Source organism: Benincasa hispida, chromosome 4 (assembly GCF_027475165.1).
Source record: "Benincasa hispida cultivar pf3 chromosome 4, pf3_genome.v1.1, whole genome shotgun sequence".
Lineage (NCBI taxonomy): Eukaryota > Viridiplantae > Streptophyta > Magnoliopsida > Cucurbitales > Cucurbitaceae > Benincasa > Benincasa hispida.
In genome coordinates this window covers 8857224-8884752 of record NC_143481.1, presented here as the reverse complement: position 1 = coordinate 8884752, position 27529 = coordinate 8857224, and the positions used below count along the sequence as shown (strand labels likewise).

Below are 27529 nucleotides of genomic sequence, written 5' to 3'. Positions count from 1 at the left end.
TCAATAGAAACCCCACTGCAATAAACCTGCAAATTTTTTGGACCAATTTACAGTCCTTAAGTCGATATCATGCAATAGGGGTTCAGTATTACAAGGCGATGGGATATCTTGTTGAAAATCGAATTGTTTCATCAACTTGAAACACAAAATATTATATTGGAGAACATTAAAGACAAATACAATAAAACCCTCACTTGCTGGTTGATCATAGTCAACTCCATCAATATCATCAATCATATTACCATTTGTAAACAACATAAATCCCAAGCATTTGTTCGCCATTTTCTAAAAAAAAAAAGACAAACAATACATTATTAATTTTTCTACTAATTATCAAACTTAAACAAAAACAAGCCATAATAAAAATCACAATAAAAAATATATATAAGAAATATAAGAAATATATTTAAAAAATCACAATAAGGTAAACTTTCTAAAACTATATTTAAACATAACCATAAATTAAACTTTTTATAATTATTTTTAAACATAACAACAAATTAAACTATTCAAATATCATAAGAAATTTATACAAAAAAATCACATAATTTTGTATTAAACTAAAAACATTAAAGTTTTATACTATAAACATCAACTTTTTAAACATTAAAATGAAGTGAACTTTTTAAAACTATTTTTTCAAATTTAATAAAAAAAAAAAATTATAAGAAGTATATTAAAAAAATAAAAATAATTTTGTATTGAACTAAAAATATTAAACTTTTTAATTTATAAACATCATCTTTTTAAGGTATATGAACATCAACTTTTTAAATATAATAATAAATTAAACTTTTTATAACCATTTTTAAACATAACAACAAATTAAACTTTTTCAAACTATTTTAAACTATGTTTTCAAAGTTAATACTAAAAAAATCAAATATCATAAGAAATATATTTAAAAAAATCATAATAATTTTGTATTAAACTAAAAATATTCAAGCATAAACATCAAATTTTTAAACATAACAATAAACTATACGTAAATACAAACAAAAACAAACAAAATATAAATAAGATTAACATGTTGGTATAATATCCCAACCATAAGATTAACACTAATAATAACTACTAAGATTAACACCAATAGAGAAAGAACTACTAACATCAATATGTAAATATTATTGAATTCAACATGATAGATCTACTAAATATAATAAAACTAGTAATAAATAAATAGTAAACTCACAAATTTAATAGTGATTCTACTTTTTTTTCCCCTAAAGTGACAATGGTCTCTCTTTTCTCCGTTATCCGGCAACAAAAACTATGAAAAAAAAATTATGAGAATAGGATCTACAACAAAAACTATGAAAAAAATAAAATATTATGAGAATATATGATTTTTTTTTATAACGTTTCCTTTTTTGTTCTTTGTTTCCCAATTAGCAACAAAAACTATAAAAAAAAAATATAATAGTATGAGAATAGGAAAAAAATTTATATTTTTTTAAAAAAATGAAATTTTGTATAGTAAAGGTACAAACCTCACAACTTAATGGACGAATGTGGGAGAAGAAGAAGATTTGCCAACGAAGAAATGAAGAAGGCAGAAGCAAAATGAGAGAACGAAGGTAGTGAGAAAATGTGATAAAATGAGAGGCTGAAGGCAGTGAGAATGAGAGAATGAAGGCAGTGAGAAAATGTGAGAAAATGAGAGGTTAGAGGCAGTGAGAATGAGAGAACGAAGGTAGTGAGAAAATGTGAGAAAATTAGAGGAGGGGAGTTATTAGGTTAAAGCTCGAGTTTTGAAAACTTGACCCACGGACGTTCGACATTGGGAAAATTAAATGGATGGGACGAAATGAGACGTTGACATGCTGCAGAGATTCAGATTTGTTTTAAAGAAGGTTGAGGGTTCAAATCACTCTAGTGCATACTATAGAGATTCAAATTCGTTTTAAAGCGATCGTAGCGTGCCGCTCATCGTCTACTTCCACTAGGCGATCGTGTAGCACTTGGTAGACGATCGTATAGTAAAAGGTAGACGATCGTATAGGTTCTGAGAAGGTGATCACCTAATAGTAATAGCTAAGCAATCGTGTAGGAGTTTGTAGGAGATCGTGTAGTGAAGAAAGAGAGCTCTTGAGAGTGAGAGTTTGGAAGACGTTGTCGTGGAGAAGCCATCGCAGCGTGCCGCTTATCGTCTACTTCCACTAGGCGATCGTGTAGTAAAGCTCAATGATCGTGTAGCACTTAGTAGACGATTGTATAGTAAAAGGTAGGCGATCGTATAGGTTCTGAAAAGACGATCGTCTAATAGTAATAGCTAAGCAATCGTGTAGGAGTTTGTGGGCAATCGTATAGTGAGGAAACAGAGCTCTCGAGAGTGGGAATTCGGAAGACGCTGTCTGGAGAGGCCATCGAAGCATGCCACTCATTGTGTACTTCCACTAGACGATCGTGTAGCACTTGATATACGATCGTATAGTAAAAGGTAGGCGATCGTATAGGTTTTGAGAAGGCGATCGTATAGTGAGGAAATAGAGCTCTCGAGAGTGGGAGTTCGGAAGACGCTATCGTGGAGAGGCCATCGCAACATGCCGCTCATCGTGTACTTCCATTAGGCGATCGTGTAGTAAAGCTCAGCGATCGTGTAGCACTTGGTATACGATCGTATAGTAAAATGTAGGCGATCGTATAGGTTTTGAGAATTCGATCGTCTAATTGTAATAGCTAAGCGATCATGTAGGAGTTTGTGGGCGATCGTGTAGTGAGGAAAGAGAACTCTCGAGAGTGGGAGTTCGGCAAACACTGTCGTGGAGAAGCCATCGCAGCGTGCCGCTAATCGTCTAATTCCACTAGGCGATTATGTAGTAAAACTCAGCGATCGTGTAGCACTTGGTAGACGATCGTATAGTAAAAAGTATGTGTTCATGTAGGTTCTGAGAATACGATCGTGTAATAGTAATAGTTAAGCGATTGTGTAGGAGTTTGTGCCCGATCACAGAGGATTTAGTAAGCGATCATTTAGTCATACTGAGCGATAGAGATTGTAAGCGATCATTTAGCGTCTCGTAAGCGACCAATTAATTTTGTTTGATTCCTATCGTCTAATTACAGTTGTTCATTGTTCACTTGTTCTTTTCGAAAGTTTGCACCTATTGTTACGTTAATAAAGAATTACTAAACGATCACATAGTAATTTTACTAAACGATTGTGTGCGATCATGTATAATTACTAAACGACCGCATTGTAATTTACTAAACGATTGTATGCGATCGTGTATAATTACTAAATGATTCTTTACTTTTCTTTAGGTCGAGGGTTTCTTCTTTAATTTTCGACAAGTCGAGGGTTGAACATTTGACCTATTCTTTAAATTTTGCCCTCTTTCTTTAATTTTATTTTAGGTCAAGGATCAAACCCTTGACATCTTCTTTAATTTTCGAGAGGTCGAGGGCTCTTCTTCAAATTTTGTCGTATTCTTCAATTTTCACCTTCGACCTTTTCTTTAATTTTCGACAGGTCGAGGGTTGAACCCTCAACAAAATATTTTATACAAAATCCCCGCACTCGAAAACTCCAAAACAACTATAGATTTCTAAATAGTTTTAGAACCACTATATTTCCCTAAATTGTTTTCTTAATCACAATATTAAAAAAAAAAAAAAAAAAAAAAAAAAAAAAAAAAAAAAAAAAAAAAAAAAAAAAAAACTCCGAAAATTTAAACAAATTGTAAATATGGCGAAATATGACTTCACCCTTGTAAAAGACAAAAAATCCCACAATTAATGGTTTCTTCGAGCCCATGATCTGTTGCATCCTCTTTAATCTTTAAGTCCATGATCAGTCATGATTGGTCTTCAAGATTAAAAAAATCATAAAAGCAGTTTCTTCGTTTGGTCTTCAAGTTGCACCATCTTTATTTTGGTCTTACGCTTTCTTCCTTTCATCTTTTGTTTCTGTATCTTCATCTTTCATTTGGTCTTCCAACATCTTCACTTCACCGTCTACTTCATTTCTGGTTTCTTCGTTTCATCATTTCTAGTTTCTTAATTTCCCGTTTGAAATTGGTTGTGAGAAAGTTATCATCAATCAATTCTCGGTAAAATTTCTGTTCATTATCATTAAAATCGGTTGTGAAAACACTTTGAAAAATAAAGGTACGTAAATATTGAAGGAACTTTTTGACAGAGAACCTTTGAGCGAAAGCGGATCGTCTAAATCTCATTTCGATTGAACGTAAACATTTACAGTCAAACTATACAGATTATGCATAAAATTAAATTACAGTATGTTTTCTCATAATAAATAAAAGATTTAGAGATTATACCTTTGAAGAACTGTTCTTCAAGTTAATCCCTCGATCGTACTCGTTCACAAATCGAACAAATCACGAACTCTCCTCGAACAATAGCAAACAGCAACGAGAAACTCGAACCAAATATAGACAATACCACTTAGTGACCTTGGTATTCTCGGTGTGAGAATCCAAGAGTAGTGGACTCTGACTAATTTTGGTTAGAGGGGAGTTTAAAGTTGGAGGAGGAAGACGATCGAGTAGAAGACAAAGCTATCGCATAGATTAGTCTCTTGATTATGTAGGCGATGAGGCTATCATATAGTCTCTTAAAGTCTATCGTCTAGAAGATCTCTATCGAGTAATTCTAATCCTTTGGAATAGTAAAATCATATTTCATACATCCCATTTGGCCAACAACCGAATAACTCCCCACTAAAGGTGGTATGGAGAAAAATGATTTAATTATCAATTAATTAATAATTATAAATAAACATAATAATTAACTTATCATATTATATTTATAACCTATAGTTTTAATATTGCATCATATACAATATATAAACCATAGTTCTTTTTCTCTATTTTATGACCTTTAATATAAACCATATTTATATTAAATTTAATAACTATGAATCTTATTCATAGAAAATATATTTGAATCATATTCAAATATTTGTTCCTCCAATTAAATAATAATGTATCTAATAGATTATATCAATTATATCATATATAATTTAATTAATTTAATTATATCATATATAATTAAATTTCCTATTTGAACATTTCAAATTAACCCAAAAACTGATTCTCAACTTAAATCCATAGAGCTACCAAGTGGATCTTATGGACCAAACTGATTAAACTCTTTAATCACATTATCCACCATCCATTAACTACTGGGCGCTCCACTAAAGATCGATAACTATACTATTCGCACTGTAGATATATTTCTATGTCCATTGGATATAACTAATCAACAGTACGATGACCCTTCACAAATTGCTCGTAAGTACAGTTGGGCCAAATTACCGTTTTACCTTTGTAATTACATCTAACTCCTTAAGTACTACAGATCTTTCTAACGAACAATAGATCATAGTCCCACTATGACTAAACCCCCCTCAGGCTAAGAGAAGATGTGGCACCACATTGTTCAAGACCTAGAATCAGTCTTTAAGGGAGCAATTTATCTACTTACCTCTGCTTCAGGGGAAGGAGTAAATTCCATCTTGGTAGCTGAGTTCCCAGCTCCCCAATCAGATGTATCCCCAAAATGGTAGGCTTGTTGAGTCGACGATCTGACCACTCTCACCCATGCAAATCAAAGGACCGCCCTTAAGGCAGGAGTTCACAACTTACTTAGGATTAAGGTCATGTTTCCTATGGTCATCCTAGTGAAATGAAAGTCTCAATTATGAACGGCGTTATATAAGGAGACTAAACATTTCGTGGTCCGGTCTTATACAAACTGCTTTGTATAGAATATCCCCACTCGCATGTCTAATACATGAATGATCAGGCATTTGTAGTACTTTACAATATTTGTAACACCTACAAAGCGAACTATACTCGTAGTGTCACAAGGATAAGGTACCCAACCTTATCCATATTCTGTAGACCATTTAGGTTATCACTTAAACATGAACCATATATATGTCTCCACATACATGTTTAAGTTACAACGAAAACCATGGATGTTAGTTTTTGATTTGTGGTTAATGCAACTAAAATATCATATATTTCATAGATAGAAGTGAATAAAATATCATATATTATTAATCACCGAAATGTTTGTTCATACAAGGTTTATAAACTACAGGACCCTACGAGATTTAGGACATCAAACCCCAACAATATAATCTTATTGCTATTTTCTTTATTAATTAGGATCTACTGCTATTTTATTGGGTGTTATTTATTAGAGTCCATCAGTGATAGGTTTCTATCACTAATGAACTTGAAGGGTGTTGAATTAATATTAATGGAATGTAAGTAAATGCATATAAGTTTCACTACTGTTGTTTTTTGGATGTTGTTTAGTGATAAATTTCTATCACCAATAGACTTGAACATTGAATTTATTTTCATGGAGTGTAAGTAAATACATAATTTCACTATTGTTGTTTTTTTGTTGTAATTGATTAGAGTCTATATCACTAATAGACTTGAAGGATGTTGAATTTATTGTTGGGACAGTTGCAAATATAGCAATCAGATGCAAAGTATTAGCAAATATAATATAATGTAAAAAAATTATAAATACGACAAAATTTAGATAGTCTATTAACGATAAACCATATTGTTAGTAAGACACTATCAGTACTGGTAATAATCTATCAACAATAGAAGTCTATCGTTAATAGACTTGGCTATATTTGTAATTTTTTTTAAAATGACGTTATACACTTAGTTATTATCCCTAAAAATGCTATGAATTACAATTATACATCTACTTAGATCATTATTATCACAAGAATTTAGTATTAATTTAACCAAATATCATAACATGCTATTTCAAGTTTAAAATGTAAACTTATTGAACATTTTTTAAAAAAAATCAAATCACGGCTAATTTTTCCAAAATATGGTTGCTTTAGTTTCAAAACCTTCTACAATTGTAAACCAAGTCTAACTCGAAGAATAGGCATATTTCGAGATGAGATGAACACACCAATTTAGACGAAAGAGCATCTTGATGTAGTGCAAGGACAACTTGGCCATTAACTACAAGATATGCATCCAATAAATATTTGTGACGATAGAACAAGTCAATACTTTTTTAAATACTTTAAAAGTCATTTCAAACATACCCAACACATCATTCTTCCAATTAACCCCACCAAATTTACTAGACATGAATACTTCACAAAAGCTCAGTGCATTTTGTGCCTAAGTTTCTGTGGGTGTGTTAAGCAAACTAGACACTACGATAAAACAGAAAATCAAACTAATACGTAATTGTTCACTATCACTATGTCCCTTCAACAAGTGAGATGTACATAGGCAGCAGGTATTCAATAAATTTTTTCTGCATATAACATCAATCCTTGGAAAATATGATTTAATAGAAAACAAAACCTGTTAAGAATGAAACAGACTAGAGAAAAGGGTTACTTTAGTTACAAACTTTGCACGAAATCTCGAAGTTTCGAACTCTCGGCTACATGGAAGTTGGCTACAGAAAGTTTCTGATATTTCAGCTCCCATGAAGTTGGCTATGAATGTTTTACAAGCTCATTTGGAGTCTCTAGTACAATAACTAACCATGCCACGAGAAAACTGCATCGACGCTACATTCGCTGAAACCAGCAGCATCTCTTGATCTATACAATGTTGTTCCATTTCTCAAACGCCATTTATCAGTAAATATCAACTCTATCTGTCAAAACAAGATCCATGACTGTGCCTTGATCAATATTAATGGGAAATTTTGATGAAAACGAAACTTGTAGAAAAAACTGCAGACATAGGGAGCCCAGCTCTTTAAGTATTCTTGTGATAAAATCTTGATCCTATCAGTACAAAAGATTGTGATTTCAAGTATGCAGATCTTCCTAAGAGTATTACATTGAAATTGTTTTACATGAAAGAAAAGGAGATCGAGAGTTAATCGAGCTGCACATAAACAAATGCAACTATGAATATGAAGCTTGAGCATATTTGAAATCTATTCCAACTTTCAACGAGTAAGAAAATTAGACAGAGAAAGTCTAATCACCTGGTTGAATGGCAAAATCTGGGAATTGGTAATGAATGGAGTACTAAAAAGCATGGCAGGTGAAACAACCACTTAGGGAACCCATATGACGAGTTCGATAAAAAGATAGAGACTTGATAGAAGATGTCCTGTTATCTTGGGGGGACTGGTTGGCCATCACTGAGCTCCTCATTTCTTGGGCTCTCTTCTGAGCAGATTTCAGTTTATTCATGATCTTATCCATCGATGTCGCTCTTTTCTTTTCCAGCTTCATCTGATGCATGATTCTCAATGAGTAGGAGCAGAATTCTCAATGAGTAGGAGCAGAAGGAAAAAGTACTTATTGTACTGTCCATCATTTCCCAAATGTTAAAGATCATAAGAAATTCTAATTATGGAAAATATAACATTATCCATCAGCGAGTATATTTATCGTGAATTAGATATTTATTTGTAGGAAAAAGAAAAGTATGAAAGGACGTATCAAGAACTATATAAGGCCAAAACCTCTAGTTTGCGTATAGCTGCATCGGCTTTTGCTTTCTGTAGATTTTCCCATGCAGTTATTTTGGCTTCCTCACGCTTAACCCTGCAAGAGGAGTCAGAATTGAAAAGAACACCAAGTCAGCAAATTAACTGCTGGCATAAATTTTTATTCTATAGGCTTATCTTAATTAGACCAGAAATGAATTGTAGAATTTATTACAAGTCAGACGCATGTAACATTAGCAGGTAGACATTAGCAGGTAGACATACTTTGAAATACTTTTTCCTATGTTAGGAATGTCTAAATCCGAACATCGAGAAACCGCATCCACATCTTTCTTCCTCTTGTCATCAAGAGAGTCTTTCCAAGGAAATGAAGCTTTATGTTTCTTGGACCATCTTGTCATAGTAACCTGATTATCAACTTGTACATCCCTGATCTCCAACTTAGAAGTGACAGCTCCCAGCTCAAACATATGCATAGCGGATGAACTGGAGGCAGAGATCGACGGCCTCGTCTTGGGAGATGAATGCACACTACTCTCTGGGCTCATTTGTGTAGCCATGTCCCTTCTTGAAACAACACGAGAAACATCCGTCCCTGAATCCTTGACTGTAGTTAGATTTTCCCCCGACTCTGCAGAACATTTCAACACATAAACTCTAAAGCACTACAATTGGTATAATTGGTAACCTGATGAAGTATAGACCATTTTCTCAAGCAAGATATCTTTTCCTATTTTCCCATATACATCAATAAGGTCTATAGCAGTCTTATGTGGTTGATATTAAATCTGCGACAGTTACTCTATAACCCTACTCAAGAATCAGGATCCACTATACAATTGCAAAAAGAACATTCCCGAGTAATTAAAGTGCAATAGCACTAGCACAGGATCAATGAACTTTGCTTACAATTTATAGGCAATTCATCTTTAAGAGAAGAAGAATAAGTCAGAGAGGCTTTTACCTTCTTGCAAGCCTGTTGATGATGACAATTGACCCAACATTTCAGAGCACCCATGAACGCTAAGCGAGCGTGCCATGGAAGGCTCTGTTTGTCCATGAAAGCCGCCTTCATGCCCACCGGAATGAATCCCCAAGCCATTAGTTGATATCACTCCAGCTGAAAATGGTGACCCTGTAATGAAATTCCCAAAAGTCCCTCCTTCATAGGCTGGAACTGCCGGCGAATATAGGGAATAGTATGCAATACCAGGAGGGCCAAGTGGTCCACTCTTTGACTTCGGTCGCCGTTGAGGAAGTGGTACTGAGTTCCTCACAACCCCGTCACCAGATATGGGACTAAATATCCACCTTTCAGCATCTTCCCACTTTGATGGCAATGTTCTGCCGCTGTTGAGAGTCAGCAATGCAGGGTTATTAGTATGTTTCCGACCACCATTGTTGTGCAATGGCACTCTCTCTGAGCTCCACCCCTTTTGCATACCGAAGCTATTGTGCCGATAATTCGGCGTCCCAGGGCTCGGAAATGTTCCAGTCTTACGTGTTGATACTATAGGGTTCTTCTTGACAGTTGCCAAACGAGGTGAGGAAGCTGTAGTAGCGTTATTTAGATCCAATGAAGCAGGTCTCCTTCTGTCCAGCTTCCTGGACTGAGCTTCAGATCTGGATCTATGATCTTGACACTCTGTAAAATCAACCCCAATTCAAGTAAATATTGCAGATAAAGACTGAGAAAGGAAATGGAGTTGGATCTGTAATACCTTTCAGGGCAAGAGAAAAGGAATTCCTCGCTGAATCGATGGTTCTATTTTCGTCATCTAAATCAACATTGCTGTCATCTTTTTGAATTGCTGAGAATTATGTGAGAAAAGCCAATAAGAATCGAATTTGAAGTATGCAAAAGTTTCTGTGAGTGTTTCTTTGTGAGATTCTACTTTTTTTTTTTTTCCTTTCTTTTTATTCTTTTGCCACGGAGCTTAAAATCTAGCTGTACCTTTCGCTTTTTCTCCCTTAGTATAGAGACGACTGTGCTTGTTGCTTAGTGCAGGTTTGTTTGGATCTGGATCTGGACCACCGCAACTCTCGTGGTTTCCTTCATCATGCCCTGCCAAATGCTGCAATCAAAATCACAAAACAAAAATTTTCAATCCCAGCTCCCTTTTCCATCTCATATTGTTGATCAATCATCTTCACAACCCTGTACTCGCCTCCAAAACCCCTATTTCATTACAGTGTTCAGACAAAGAGATTTCCCAAATTTGTTGCCAACACTTGGTCATACTCAGAAAATCGAAAACCCCACGAAAACAAACAACGAAATGAACAACCCCATTTTTGCAATTCGTCTCTAATCTCTAGTATTACTCAGAGAAAACAAAAACCCCATCAAAACAACCCACGAAATAAACAAACCCATTTTACCAGTTCTCCTCTAATCTTTGATATCAGTCAGAAAAACGAAAGCCCACAAAAACAAACCAGAAAATAATGAACCCCATTTGAGTCAATGCAAGAAGAAGATAGAAGGAAATGAGATTTACAAGTGAGATTTCAGAGATGAGGGAATCGCGGTCGTGGGCCTCTGATGCAAAAGAGCAGCGCTCCACACTAGCGGAAGCAGAAGAGAAGAGACTGAAACTCGATTCGAGAGCGTAAATGACAGAATCAGGGCTGGAATCGCGAGCTCTGAAGCCTGGTCTGGACGACGCCGTTTGGTCCTGAAACCCCATCTCCGGCGCCTCCCTCACTCTACTTCCCTGCATACATTACAGTAGCACAATGCCTAGAGAAAGAGAAAAGGATATTGGTCGAAATGGCGGGTAGTGGAGGGAATTGCTGAGAGCCTTATGCTTTGCCAGGACAATCCGTCCAAAGTTCTACTTGTACACAAGTAGGATCAAATCAATAAAGTAAAGTGTTCTACTTCTTGGGATAATGGGATTCCTTCCTTGGAACCTTATTTATTTAAGAACTTCACCGTAAAAAGGACAGAGCAACAACTCTGTTTCCATCGACTACAGACATATTTGTTAACGCCTGTAAAAATACAGTGGATTGTTGTTTTAAATGAAAAGGTTAGGATTAATAGAATAGAAATGTAAAGAAATTGTGAAAGTATAATGGGATTAGAGAGATTTGTAGGTTGAATTTTTAAAACGATGAGGTTCATCGGGCTCCCCGTTTGAACGGCGAGCAAGACTGCAACACCCACATATCTATCACTGCCACTGCTACCATTTCTGTCCCACTTGTCGACTTCTTGCTAGTTTACTAACTTGATTCCCTTTTTCTTTTTCTTTTTCTTTTAAAAAAGGCTTACCCAAAGTTTTAAAATGTTTTTTAAGTGAAAGAAAATTGGATATATTAGGGTTTGATAGTAAATGCAAATTCTGTTTATATTTTCAGATTCGCACCATTCTGCAAATTCTAAAAACAACGACTTTATATATTATCATATTATAAACTCAATTTATTTTCTGAAAAATAAAATGTATATTAAATAATATATTATAAATTATATAATATTCTAAAATGATAATTATACAAAAGAAATTAACATAAAATATGTTCATAAATAAATTAATAATAGTTTATTATCGACTAATATATAAAAATAATTACAACAAGTTTTATGATTTATAAATATTATATCAATTACATTTTAAATAATTATTTAAATTTTAGAATTCAATTTTTGAATATGCTACCAAACAGATATATAAAAACATGAAGTACAACTCTATTTTCATTGAATTCCTTGTTTCAAATTTTTGTTTCAATATTTCAACTAAATAGGCCTTACATTTTTTGTTCTTAGTTTTGAATCTACTTCCTATTTGACTTCTAGATTTTAAAATGGTACATTTTAGTTCTTAAATTTTGAGTTCGATTTCGATTTAGTAGTTTCAAATTTATAATTTGTTTTTGAGATTTGAGTTTTATTTTGATTTGATCCTTAAGTTTCAAGATTTACACTTTTAATTTCGATTTTTCACCAAATACTCTAATTATAAAGTAAAATTTTAAATTTAATTTGAAAACTAATAAAAATAGTTAAATTTAATTAATTATAATTCTTTTTGTTTCCACTAATAGAAATTATAACTAAAGATGAAAAGTGAGAATTTAGTTAAAAAAATCAAAGTTAAAAGTATAAAATTTGAAACCTAGAGATCAAATTGAAGCAAAACTAAAATCATAATGGTAAGATTATAACATTTTGAAATAAAGAGACTAAATTAAAATTAGACTCAATAAAGTATAGTATTTTGAAACCTAAGGATCAAATTAAAACTAGATTTAAAATTTATGAATGGAAAATATATTTTTCTCAAGAAAAAAAAATACAGGTAACTAAAATTTACAACATTAGTGCATTCAAATTGGTTCTTGATGTCAAATACTTCAACACAACATTTAAAAGTCAAATCTTTTGATAATTGATACACACTCATATCACTTATTATACTCACTATTCTTATTGAATTTTATATATTATTTGTAAAGTATTATTTTGAGAAAGGATTAGAATACAAATTAAAATAAATATAGTGGTTTATAATGAATTTTTTTATATATATAAAAAGGTGGTAATTGAAAAAGAGAAGGCTGGTGGGTGGTGCATGTGATGGGGCAGATTAAAGAAATGTAAATCTGCAATGCCATAAAATTATTATTAGTAAATGTTACCACAGAATCAAGCAAATGCATGCCAAGAGATTGACCTTGAAAATCTGAAGCCCCATTTTCATTTTTCCTTTTCTAAATATTAATTATTATTATTGAAATATCTTTTTTCAATGTCTGACTCTGACCTACCATTTATGAACGTCATCTCATGGTTCCACCACCTAAATTTTCAATATATACCATATTAAAAGAAAAAAAAAAACCAATAATAGAATACAATTAAGGATTATTTGGGAGCTTGAATGTAATTATTACTAAGAATCTAAACAATATTGAGATGCGTGAAGAATCGAAGATGAAATATAAATAAGATTGTGAAACATGAAAATGATGGAAAAGATGATTGGATTGAAAATCGTAAAAAGGGAGTTAGTTTAGTTTAACATTATAAATTGGATCAAATATAGCAAAATATCACTGTTTACATGTCTATCTCTAAAATTGTTAGACAACGACATTTTACTATTTTATGAATAAGTTAACTCATTTTTCTATATTTGAAAAGAGTTTTATTGTTAACTAATCATAAATGGGCCAACTTTTCATATTAGGATTGACTAATTATGTTTACAGCAAAGTAAATATGATTAAATGATAATTGACATGTATTTCTTCTCTTTAGGTTAAAAGTTAAAATCTTTATACTCGAAGATCAAATGTAGAGAATGTTAGTAAGAACATCGGTCCATGGATTTATAATTTTATTGACAATAAATTAAAAAATAATTTTTTTTAAAAAAAATTAAAAAGTTGTATAAGTATGAGATCTACGAGAAAGCATCTGATAAAGTGGACAAAAAAGAAAAGGTGATAACTTTTTGGCAACCATTTTAATATAATGGAACCCTTAAAAAGGGTAAGCTCACATGCATTTAAAAACCATAGTAATCTTGAAATGGTCATATTCATAACTAAGCTAAAAAAAATTGTAACACAACCCCATTTTTTTCCACTCCCTATTCTTGAAGCATCGCTTTCCTACCTTCTTTGCTAATTGCTATATGTATTAACCTTCCCCCTTCAAAGAAATATTACCTCTTAAATACCTATTTTAATGCACTTCAATTTAATATGGTTTGACTATGGAACTTCACAACCTCTCTCACTCCAAAAAGGCCAAAATCTCAAAATTAATTGACAATGAGAGGAATAATTCATGTATCTTATAACAAACGATTGTCACCCTAAAAAATGGTGTCTCGTCGGTTTCTTTATTTTTTTTGGTAAAAGAAAAAAAAAATTCAACCACAAGTGTAGTGTCGGTGAACATATGTAGGGAGGTGGGTTAGGAATTAGGATATGAATTTGTAAGGGAAAGGACCACAAAAACAGAGAAGAAATAAAAAGGTTGGTTTTGGTTTCCTTCTCACACAGTTCACTTCCACAAATCTGTCGGTTTGGATGATTATTGACGAACAACCCCCAACAAATTCTTCTAAACTTCATTCGATATCTTGATTAATTTCGAATAAAATAATTTGTAGTGAATGAAATAATCGGGTTTTTATAAATTTTGTGCCTGCAAATTTGCTAACAGTGGAAAAGTGATGTACACGAAATAGATAGATTGGATGGAAATAACATATAATGTAATAAGTGAGAGAGTGAGTATGAGCTGAGTGAGATGCTCTTTCATAATTCATATATAAGTGTACCTTTTTGACGTAATCTTCAATCTAGGTACAATGTCCTCATCAATGTCAAATAGCTGGGATCCACAGCCTTTATAATATAATCTATTTCTCATAATAAGGTATTGACTTAAGCATCAAAATGTATTGTGCTTACCCTTGATGTGTGCATCTCCGACTGTCATCTATGGTTTCACTCCTTTTCGAGAATATCATTTGGAGAAGGGTATTAGTCCAAATTCATGCTCAAACAAAGAAACTTCATCCTTAAAATTAAGAGAATGCTCTCAAAGGTCAAAAATTCATATATTCATAATGATTCAAGAAGCTTCCTATTACAATTTTAAAGTGGCTATTTATAGATTTATAAGTAAATAAGAGAATTAACTAATTAGTTCTACAATACTAATTAATCTAAATTGAATGACTAAATTAATATGAATTAAGGTCATGTTTATCACAAGTGAAACGTAATCCGTCAATGATAATATGAAAAGGTGATCTTCATTTGCTTACATTTGTTGTTGTTTATTATTCCATAGTCATAATGAACTATAAGACCCACCTCCAAATTTATAATTAAATTGTGTTTGAGAATCATGTCAAACCTACTACCTTTACTATTCATCCATCAATAGAATCTCATTGCAATTACACCAATTTTGATTACGGGACGACTAGCCAAATGCTTGACCAGGAGAAGGGACTCTTATCGGACCCCTAGTTCTTACATGACACTTCAACTAAGATCCAAGACTTCATAAACCATATTCATCTCTCATTGTGCAGGTCCTTTGATTGCTAAATCTATAGCAATGGAAGCAAGTAGAAAAAGTATCTACATCTCATATTTTGCAGAGATGATGCAATTTATGAACTAACTAAAATCTTGACTGATGTTAACTTTTTATCTGAAAAACAAGCATGTGTGTATGTAACTACTCATTCACTAGCTAGAAATTAGGATGGTTGTGAAAAAGAAGTACAAAAACGTATGGTCCCACGGAGAGATCTTGTGTACTAACCATATCATTGGATTGAGCCATTAATACTATACATTTACTCTTTAGAGGAAGAAAAAAAATATCCTCCCAAAGGTTTACAGTTCTTAGCTTGTGCGAAACAAGAAGAAGCAGAAGAAAGAGTAAAAAAGTGGGGCATATCAGTGAGAGAATCAAGGTTTTATAAAATTAAGGATGTATGTTTTTAGTTTGGCTAATCTAAAACTTACAACTGAACCAGTAAGTCAAAAATAAAAGCATCAAGATGTAAAGATTATAAAGGAAAATCAAACGGCAGTTGCAGCCATTGACATGCCAATGAATCGAACCTGATGAATCCTGCATTCAGGATTGGCATTTTACAAACAACCACAGCAGCAGCAGGGCCATATCAGGAAATGCCACAAAAAACTTATTTCTCTCTCCATGGCAGGAGGGTGGAGGAGTTGTATGAAGTAGTATTTCCAGAAAACGAATCGAACTAACTGTATTTGCGTCCACTCAAAAGCTACCAAACTCCTGATGATCCACTTTGAACCAAATACAATACCCTGCAAGTAAGACACCCATTCTACACAGCACCTACGGCAGAACAATTATATGTACACCTCCATCTATGACGTTATTCTTTTGGCCTGATATCAGACAACATCCTCTAAAATCACCATGGGCCAGTCTGTGTTCGTCTTAAGCATCGCTTCTTGATGCCTTGTTGCTTATCCATTACTTCCAATGCCTATAACCAAATATCATCAAGAACTATATAAACCAGACGTTTCTCACAAGGTGACGATTGCAATATCAAAATAATGTTCATCAATTATCATGGGGAATCAAAGATAGAAAAATGGTTTGATGAGGAGGGGTAGAGAGTGTTCTGACAATGAATTAACCAGCAGTCTTCACCAGTTAAAGACTTAGATGAAAATGTAAAGAGACGATAAAAGTTCATCAAAAGTTCATAAGAAATACTATGTTCATCAAAAGTTCCATCCCCATCAAGGTATTATAATATACAGCTGATGAAAAAGACTTTTGAAATAAAAGAGACAAGAAAAATGTGAGGACTTTGACTTGATTTCAGTTGGGTATATATCCACCCTTAAAACAAGAGTGACTTGTAGAAATAGAAAATAGGTGCTTAAAAGTGCAGAATAAAGAGATTTTCTAAATAGTGATGGTAATATGCACATGGAAGCCATACTAGTACACAAAAATATTGATAAGGAAAGCGTACCCGGTTCTTCTGCATTTCCATGATTTCTGCCTGCAGCAACCACACAAAATAACGATTGAGAATTGGTGATTCCCGTCATTTGATTAACAAGCTCACTATGTTGAGCTAGAAACACTTATGTACCTGTTTTTGCCGGAGTTCTTGGTTCTCCTCTTTCAGCTTTGCAACTTCGGCTTCCAATTCCATTGTGTAAGCCTAATGGGAGTGAAGAAAAAAATAATGGACAAATGACTCTCCATCAATATAAAACTAACATCGATTTCAAGTTACAAATTTCAACATGATATGTGGTTCGAAAAATTGTATCATAGCTCAAAACATCATGTCGACTCGGTCAAATTTTGTAAAGCAGCATTCCCAAAGAAATAATCTAGGGGCAGAAGGTTAGTGTCTGGCAGATTCATTTTTGGTAACCAAAGGCATTTGACCAGTTTGCATACACATGTCAACTAATCTCAAAAGGGCAAAAAAAGTATTTAGTATTTTTGATAGATGGCCATTAGCCTAAACTTATGAGTTAAAAGACAGTCCTATGGTGGTTAGCTAGTAACACTTTATGTTGTAACAAGACCATATGGCCCAGTTTTTCCTCTTAGGATGCCTTCAGATATCAAATTCTTTTAATCCTATATTTATAATACTTAGCAGCAATATAATATCTCTCGAGTTTCAAGGAGAAGAATTTGGAGATGTAGGATGTGCTTATCTGCATCGTCATAACTGCATTTGTTAAATGGGACGGCCAGAACTAATAGAGAAATATGAACCATGGTTTAGTATATCATTTGCAAGTGCATCTAATAAAGAATAGATCAGCACATGGATAAAGCATGTGGTATGACATGCTTAAGTAATTCCGGACACATCAAATGGTTGGTTTCACACATTGTTTTTGTTTGCAAATAACCATTTTTCACAACTCCAGGTGCACATGGCAACATAGAAGCAAGTCAACAAGAATTAAAGTTATATGGTTTAGAGAAGTTAAGAAGTTAGGGTGAACATCAGATCACCTGCTTTCGAGCCCGCGATCTTGCAGCAGACTCTCTGTTTTTTATCATTCTTCGTTGCCTCCTCTCGACAACCTTGTCCACGATCCCATTACTTCTCCTCCCCCTGACTCCACCATTAAGCACGTAAGGCACAGGAGACACAGACGAGGTATCACCATTGCTCTTTCCGATCCCATCAGATGATAGTTGGTTCCCTGGCGATTCTGTTGCAATAGGCAACGGAGCAGCTGCTATATTAACCACTCCCATTCTTCCACCCTGCAATGCAGAGCCTTGCATCAAATTTGTATTCAACCCTTGATCTGCAATCCCCATAATTCCACCTCTAATTCCTGGACTAGCCAGCTGACCATCACTGGGTAAAGCCAACTGAGATCCATATGTCAGAGTAGGCTGCTTTGGAAATATTGGCTGCGGCTGATGTGCTCTAACTCCATTGACATTCAACGATAAGTTTGACGATTGAATCGGAATGTGATTGTTATTCTCAGGAATTTTAGCCTGCCGCTGAAAACCAATTCCAAAACCAGTGTTATTGCCAAATAACCCTCCATTGTTGGGGTTTGCAGTCACTTGAGTATCCTCTCTCACCACTCCAGCTCTGAATAAAAACTCTTCAAGTGTCATCTCCCCAAGAGTTTGCTGCCTCTGTTGCAAATTAGAAGCAACAGTAGCCCCATCTTTGACACCAACATGTTCGTTGATTATGTCCTTCCATACCTCATCCACCTTCTTCTGGCTGAGTGTCCGAGGCAGCGTCAAAGAGCCCTGTCTCTGCAAAAACCCACCACTACCACCAACACTACCAGCCCCTTCTTTACCAACAGCAGCAGCAGAAGATGCCATTGTTTGCATTTCTTCAGCACTCCAAATGTTCTTCAACAGCTCATCCATGTTCATTGACCCAAAATCCTTGCCTATACTCCCCATGCTCTGGAACTCATCGAAGGTCAGAGAGTAGATCGATGATTGTCGCGCTAATGGATAGTTCGCCGGAGGTCTTCCACCTCCTCCGCTGTTTCCAGCAGATGGGTCATTCCCAAAATCCTTGAAATTCATCTCCTTCCAAGTATCGCGGAATCTGATTCAATCAGAACCAGTATCGGATCCAACCACCAAAATATCACTCCAAATTCAAGATCATTTAACCTTGGAAACAAAAACCGAAACTCCACATCACTACAAGACGACTTGAAAAAACCTCACATGCAAAGATACTCAATCCGTAGAGTTTAGCTTGGATACTCCATTCAAACCACAGTGTTCCCCCAATTAAGAGCTCAAATGAGTAGAACTCCTCAAAACAGATTCCACCAAACCAAAGAACACAGAGATTCAAAAACCCAAAAAAGCCCCTCACTGCTACAAGTCTAATTCCCACCAAAGTTACACAGAAAACTCCATAAACAACAAATTCAAAGGGACAAACAACCCAAAACTATGAAGTAAAGCAAGAAGTGATCGAAATGCAATCCATACAACAAAAATCAAGCAAGAAAAATTGAGAGAAAACGCAATCCAAAAACCAAAAGAAAAAGAAAACCCAAAAATTGACGTATATATTTTTATATTTTTTATACAAATTCCCACTCTGAATTACACTTTCTTTTTTCCTCTTCTTCTTCTTCTTCCCTTTTTTTCTGGTAGCTAATTTGGCTGCGTACCTTCTTCTTCTCTATATTAGGGCTTTGTGGAGGCGCCAAGTGTCGGCTGTCGCTTCCTATCTATCTCCATTTTTTATTATTATAATTTTTCTTTTCTTTTCTTTTTCAGTGATTTTATTTTTTTTTAAAAAAATTTAGGTTTGAAGACAATGAGCGATCTTTGCGTTTAAATTACTTTAATACTTTCTATATTAAAATAAATGGGAAAGTGGGCCACCTATCCTCAAAGATGATGAGCCTTGACGTGAAAATCAGCCAATGGTTTTGTGCAACGTGGGTCCATATCCACCGTCCACGTTTTCGCCATTTTAAACGCTCGCTCTCCCCTTTTTTTTTTTGGGTCTAGTGGTATGGTTCGTACAGTTAAAAAGCGCATGCACATGATCCACTCGAGAATAAATCCCCTACGCCGCGGACCACTCTATTCTTTGATACTCCCACTATTTCATTCTCGTTTAACCTTTATTACTTACTTTTATTACGTTTAGGCCACTTATGACGATTGAACAGTAATTATCAAAGGTAATATAAAAAGTAGACTTTAGTTGATTCTTTTTATTATTGTTTACATGTTTTTTTTTTAATCGTAATAAGATGTGAGACCTGTCTTAAAATTTGTAATCAAATCGTATAATCTGATTGAAGAATACAGCGTGTTCAATTGAATTTTAATTGAAAATTATGTGAGATCTACTATCTTTATTATTAACATTATTGTTACCGTTATAGATATTGTGAATGTAACCGTATGAAAATTATGAATTTGATACATTTATTATTACTTTTATCGTTATTGTTATCGTTAAGGTAATGATAACAATAATAGAAAAATGTGGCAAATTCATAATTCTAGCTAAACGCAATCAAAAGCAATCAATTATGTTAAAGATTCAGATCTATTACTATTCATTTATCAATGAAATCTCATTCTGATTACATCGATTTTTATTACGACTCAGGAAACGTGACCTTAAATTGTAAGTTTAGATAGGTTAGTGTTTCAAATATTTTTAATAGGTTTTTTTTTTCGAGAATGTAAATTAAATTTCTTTTATAAACCTTGAGTTCGTCCAAGTATCTACCTTCTTCAAAGTTTACATGAACTAGTGTTTCAAATAATTAAAATTTTGATGTCCAAATCAAAATTTTAATTTTTTGGATTTTATCAATATGGGTAATATCTTGATAAACCAATACATTTATAAAATTTATTTAAATTATGGTTATGTTATTTTTATTTCCATACTTAGTTATAGATCTTTTATTCATATCTACGTTCATATTTGGATTGAAATATAATGAATATATATATGGATTGGTCAATAGTATCAATATCGAACTCTCTAATTCATTGATATCAACGTATTGACATATATCCTTCGATATAACGAAGATAAGAGTGGGGATCTATATAATTTTAAAGAATATTATATATGAATATTTTAAGTAATGATTTTTTTTAAAGTTGAAATTTAGTAAATAATAGGTTAGATTACAAGTATATTTTATAAAATTGAGGTCTATTCGATTCACAACTTAAAAAGAAAATCAACAAGTTCTTATTTGGTAACCATTTTGTTTTTGAAAATTAAGCTTATGAATACTACTTCCACATCCAACTTTCTTTCTTTGTCATCTACTTTACACTAATAGTTTAAAAAATCATACCAAATGTTGAGAACTAAAAAAAGTAGCTTTCAAAAATTTAATTTTTAAAAAAAAAAAAATTGACTAAGAATTCAACTATTATACTTAATAATGATGCAAATCATTTAAGAATGTGGATAAAATAAACTTAATTTTAAAAAACAAAAACAAAAAACTAAATGATTACAAAACGAGACATAAATCTTTATGTTTTCAATTTGGTGTCAAATAAATTATGTCAAACTACCATTATGATCTCTATACTCTAATGTTTGTTCAATTTTAGTCTTTGTACTCTCAATTATCCAGTTTTAGTTTATATACTTTCACTAAATTTTAAATTTAGTGAATCAAAGTTAATTTTTACTCAAAATTAGTTGAATAATAACATCAATATGTATATAAAACATGCGAATATGTTTTAAAAATTAATAATAAAAGTGATATTAGATTAAAAATTAAGTTTTTAGAAAATCTACTAAAATTTAATAAACTTCAAACAAAGTGATATTTTCACCCATAAATTATAAAATTTCTAATATATTAGTTTCTATTTAATTGTGAGCTTTCTTTTTCGTGGAAGAGCCCTATTGGTTGAATATATTATTGGGAATGGTCTTTAGTTTACCTGATTATTTTTGGCCATTTGTGCGTCTAGGGATCCTGATAAGCTTAAAAGGCTAAAATAATAATAATAATAATAATAATAATAATAATAAAAAGCCACGCAGTAATGGACAATTTTGTCAAAATTCCAAATCCCCCTCCACTTAAAATATATTGTATTTTTTCTTTTTTATAAATCGAGAGAAAACTGAATAAGACGAAAGATGGCATAAATATTATTAAATGATTTATTTCAGTATACTTATATAACCAACCCAAATGACTTATTACGTAAGTATATGCGTACTCAAATTTGAATATAACTTAGTTAAAATATATAACTTCGATCAAATATTCAAATATCTAAATTTAATATTTAATTTTACATAATTTTTTTACTTATATATTTATTGAAAAATAAAAACTACAGTATCTTATATCTCAATCACGTTTTTCGATTCAATTTACCTCATAATATAAATAATTTAAATAATGAGAGTTTGACTTAATAGTATACTTTATTAATGGGATTGTCTTCCATGAGTAAGCTATAATTTATTTAATTGTATTTGTTTGCATACTTTTTGCAGCACAACATGGATTAATAAAACATCCCATAATTGTTAAAACTATCTTGGTTACATACCCAATCTGCCACTTTATCGTAAATTTCATTAGTATTTTATTGCTACTCAAACATTTTTTTATGGAGCATTACAAATTTAGAGAGAAAGAACTCTCCAACAATTTCGGAGAGAATTAATATTTTTGAATTATATTTACATTTGGCTAAAAATCTCCATCACATGATTTATTGTAGATAAAATATGTACCAATAAACTTCACCAATAACAATACGGAACCAAATTTGTGTATGTTCCAAGGATTTATAATAGGTCAGATCTTCTTGTCTTTTCGGGAGAAATTGCAATTTCTTACCTGGAAAGGTTTTTGTCTTTTAAAAGTAACTTTTTTTTTCTTTTTTTTTTAAAAAATCTTTTTTAATCTATTTTCTAATTTTTCAGACTTTAACTGGAGGGCTCCACGAAGTGAATGTACAATTTTTTCCCTAAATAAATGGTTAAAAAAAAAAAAACGCTTCATCTTCCTGAAAAGTTAGGGCTTCATGACTTCTTCTTCATCTTGAAAAGTATATGTTATGTTTCTTCTCCATTAGGACTTATTCTTCTTCCTGATAACTCTCTTCTCTCCATGAATCATAAAAACCCCTCACTTCTCCTGATTATTAGTTCGTGGCCATTGGACGAAGTACCTTCCACTTTTAACGATTTGATTTTAACAAAGATACATCAAGTACCTTCATTTTTGTCTTCGATTTTGAGTTGCATTGTTAGAGGATACTTCTGTGTACTTTCTGATAGAACCATAGTAAAAAAAAAAAAAACAAAAAACAAAAAACTCTTTTTATGAACAAATTGTTAATGTAAAGGTACTTATTTTAAAGGAATCGAATTTTAGACATTTATCAATATTTTAACTTCAAGGGTTTGTAAATAAAATGTAAAATCTGTCTTTAAGAAAACGACCATGGATTTGAGTTTGATTTGACATTTTTTGTTTCAAGATTGTATTCTATCCATTTTCTCGTAAATATAAACTTTATGGGAAAGAAAAACACGTATCTTCAAGGTATTTTTGACAAATATGTGGAAGGCTAAAATCTGTCTTTTTTCTCGTAAAGTCTTGTGACTTTAGATTTTACGAGAATTCTCTAATATTTAGGTGAAAGGAGACAGAAAGCCTTCTTCAAGGTATTTTAACAAAAATATTGGAAGGGAAAAAAATGTTTTTTGGCTTAATCCGCACTAAAGATCAAGGAGTACAAGTGTACTTCGGGTAATAAGGGAAAGGTTTTTTCTTTCTAATCCAAGTTTGACTCTGATTAGATCCTTAGCGAAAGCGCTATGTAAGCAAGCTACCTTATGTAATGTAAAAAAATCCCGAGGAAAATAACTTCAAGTAGAAACGAACAAGGTCTTACGGGTGACTTTACGAGAAAAATGACAGAAAACCTAAACATCCAGGTATTTGTTAAAAATACCTTAAAGAAGGTTTTCTGTCTTCCCTCTGTAAACATTAGAGATCTCCGGAAATTACTAACTTTACAAGGCAAATAACAAAATGCCAACTTCTTCAATCCTTTTTGGGCAACACTTGATCTTATGACATCTATCTCTTTTCACGTAAAGTTGTAGGCTTTACTGGAAAATAATCAGAGAACCTAAACTTCCAGGTATGTTTGAAGTTTAGGGTGTGATGCTTGTGTACTTTTGTTTTTTGTAAACTCAAGTACAACCTTTCCAATACTTTATGAGAAAATAGACAGAAAGCCACAACTTCTAGTTATTTTTAACAATAACCAGGAAGTAACTTTCTGTCCTTTTCTCGTAAAGTCTCTGTTCTTTTGCTTATTACTTCTTTAAATAGGAATACTACATTGGATCATGTTTGTATTGTGGCACGTGTAGGTATTTATTTTGGAGCTGAGGATCATGCTTGAAGAATACTTTAAGCCACGATTAACTTTTTGTAGTCATCTAGCTAAGGCCCGTGCTGTCATACTTAGGATGCCAACTAGGGTCTAGTTAGGCATGTTTAGGAAAACCATATTCGGATCCATCTTAGATAGCAACCTCTCCCTTAATAGACAACTAATACATCATTTGCTTCTTAGGGAGGTTGTGGATGATAGATCAGATGTCAATTTTTTTTAATCTTTTTGGGGAAGTAGTTTCGTTCGATAAGGAGGAGTTTGACCTCATCACTAGGGTTCGAGTACAAACTAGGATTGTTCATACTCGTACTTGAAGGGATTGAAATTCCTACAGCGGAAACAAACAAATGCCTTATGTCTCGATTTCATTTTACATAACTTGAAATTAGAGAGGTGATGGAAACAGGATAAACAAAAGTAAGCCTAAGAATAATTCTACTAAAAAATCAGAGAGGAAAGGGAAATCGAAACTAACTACTGAAGAACAAAAAACTTCACGTTTTGTCTCTGGTGAAAGGGCACGAATCGATCTCCTCTGGTTATCCTTTTTACAGAAACACATACATAGTAACAAGGTTAAACCTTGAACGTCACAATGAAGACACCACCACAATATCTTCCTCGTTATTCTCAAGAAAAGAATCACATAGAGTTGTGGGATTCTATGGATTAATTTTGTATTAGTAAGAGAGAGTTATTTTTCTTTGAGAGAAATGCAGAGGAAGAAGAAGATCTCTGAGAGAGGGAAATCTCTTTAAACAAAATGATTTCATGTTCCACACCTTCCTTTCTCTGTCTTTTACATATATGAGAGGGAGTTGATGAAGTTATCAAAATAACTCCCTCCCTTAATTGAAATTAAGTCCCATTGGGAGTTGTTTTCAAAATTAATTTGAATTTATTAATATATATTATATAAACCCTTAAACTTGCTTTACTAATTAATTATGCTTAAGTCCTCATAATTATGTGTTTAAGCTTTTGGAAGTAGGAATTTATGGTGTTTATATTAGTTGAAATAATATGAAAGTATAATGAGTATGTATGTACATGTTAAGAAGAAGGAAAAATTTCTAAGTGTTGGAATGTGATGCTCTCGGGTACTTAGAGGATAAGAAAAATATGCTAAGTGTGGAATGTTAAGCTCGGGTGAAGTAGAGATGAGTTAACACTTAGAGAAAAGTAGAAGCTTTTATGCGATGGAGCTACGACACACCATGTGGCCAATTTTGCTGAACTATGCGACCAAAAGTCAAAGAAGGGGACATTATGGCTAAGAATAGCTATGTGGTATTCGGGAGATCGTGGAAGAAGTAAGATGGCTATTGGATGAGGAAGAATGGGCGAGGCTGGTATAGGGAAAGTATGCGATCAATCTCGTATGCAAATGGTGAAGGCTAAGTTGGCAAACGAGTCGACTATGGACTAATGAGTTGAAGATGGCGTTTAGAGGATACAATGATGAACTGAAGTATGTGACGACCAGGAAAGGGCTTAAGTGGCTGCAAGTTCATGCGATGATGTTGAGCTAAAGAGTTCAGCTGGGCTACGTGGCAATCTTAGAAACGATAATTGTGGATTAGCATGTTTGGTGGCATTTAATTAAGTTAGATGATTTATGCAAACCTAAGTATAAATAGGCCTTGTAAAGAAGAAGACTGTCTTGCGAAAAATTTTCTATGCCTAAGGGGAGGTGTTGCTACCATTTGAAGCTTATAAAGTGTTGAAGAACCCTCAGTCAAGCTTGGGAGAGAGAGTTAAAGGTTTTTAGTCTATATAAAGGAAGTTGACGCCCAAATTCTAAGGTAAGAGAGTTAATATGTTTATGGGCAAATTCATTAAAGGAAATGTAGTTAGTTAATGACTGGAATTAGAGTTAAGAAATCTGGAAGATTGAAATCTGAAATGATATTATGGATGAAGAAATAGGCAGCTACGTCTGAAGAATAAGTAGGCTGCTAGCCAGTCGATGATATGTGATAATGTGTGTAAGCATTGACAATATGCACGATATGCATTGAGTGTGACACATAGCGGATAATCGCATAGGCTCGGAAGTGTGTTCCAGTGCCTACTCGAGCACCGTAAATGAAGGATTGCCACCATTCAATCAAGTTGTAAGATAAAATGGTTAAGTGTATATGATGCAATGAGATCGGTTAGGATGCAATGAAATTACTAGTATGCGATGAAGTTAAGTCCATGCGTTGAGCTAAAAAGGGAGTTAATTATACTGACCAAGTGATATTTTCTTATTTCAGGGCAGACATAGATAGGAGAAGCTTACAAACCCTTAGAAAAGTAGCTTAAGACAGCGAGTGACAAGTTCTTATAAGTTTTCTAATGGCCAGTTTTGCGTATGGTTTTCAACCAATACTTAATACAACCATTATTTAAAGTCATAATTTCTACAATGCATACTTTACTCTTATGTTGGTCGCATGATCCATGTGTTCAAATAAATGGGATTTCATATGTGAATTTAGCATACGATTTTAGTAAGCTTATGTCTATGATTTATACCTACTGTTTACAACGCACTATGCAATAACAAGAAAGTTATGAGGCATGACTAACTTTAATTATATTTTTAGTATGTTTTAAATGTTCGTGCCTTGTAGAAACCCTACATCAATGTTGGTACCGAAGGTATGGTAAGGTACCCATTTTTAGTTACACTAGGGATCCTCGACATCGAAGGTGTGGTAAGGTGATTAGGACCCAATCCAGCTCTACGTGCACTTATGACTCATCAACATTGATGAGATTGCACAAAAATACTATCTTTCAACTAAGGTTATTGGGGATTGAGGAAAATGGATCTCTCATATGTTCAGACAAAGGAATAGAGGTGCTTATAGGAATAATAATGAGCCTCATTTCAGGGTTTAACCAATGATACGTTTTCATTTTCCTAGTTTTATTTCCAAACCCTAGAAGTAATCATATAAATGTTTTTTGAGAAACCATGTATGTGTTATTTATGTTAAAAGCATGTTTTATTTTAAATAGTCACTCACTTGATATTTTAAGCTCATTCTTTTAAATATTTTCTCTCTTCAGGTAGCGATCGACGTCTCGAAGCTGAGTAGATCTGCCAGTTAGTCACTATCATAATTCTCCAGT

The 27529-nt window shown here is 33.2% G+C and overlaps 2 protein-coding genes across 3 annotated transcripts; both read right to left on the bottom strand.

Moving 5' to 3' along the window:
• Positions 1-7263: 7263 nt before the first annotated feature.
• Positions 7264-11702, bottom strand: LOC120075955 (uncharacterized). 2 transcript variants are annotated; one of them, XM_039029712.2, is made up of 8 exons: positions 10941-11702; positions 10394-10514; positions 10161-10250; positions 9404-10084; positions 8704-9070; positions 8455-8536; positions 7969-8221; positions 7264-7629 (listed from the first exon to the last, which is right to left on the bottom strand). In XM_039029712.2, exons 1-7 carry the CDS (start codon positions 11160-11162, stop codon positions 8012-8014), a joined length of 1773 nt encoding a protein of 590 aa, XP_038885640.1. In that variant the 5' UTR covers positions 11163-11702; the 3' UTR covers positions 7264-7629; positions 7969-8011. The 2 variants fall into 2 exon arrangements, with proteins under 2 accessions (XP_038885640.1, XP_090169012.1); XM_090312886.1 differs by having other exon boundaries at positions 7264-7650; positions 10941-11641.
• Positions 11703-15886: 4184 nt separating this feature from the next.
• On the bottom strand, positions 15887-19797 carry ABF2 (abscisic acid responsive elements-binding factor 2). The gene is made up of 4 exons (XM_039028949.2): positions 17972-19797; positions 17082-17153; positions 16959-16988; positions 15887-16457 (listed from the first exon to the last, which is right to left on the bottom strand). Exons 1-4 carry the CDS (start codon positions 19028-19030, stop codon positions 16383-16385), a joined length of 1236 nt encoding a protein of 411 aa, XP_038884877.1. The 5' UTR covers positions 19031-19797; the 3' UTR covers positions 15887-16382.
• Positions 19798-27529: the final 7732 nt, after the last annotated feature.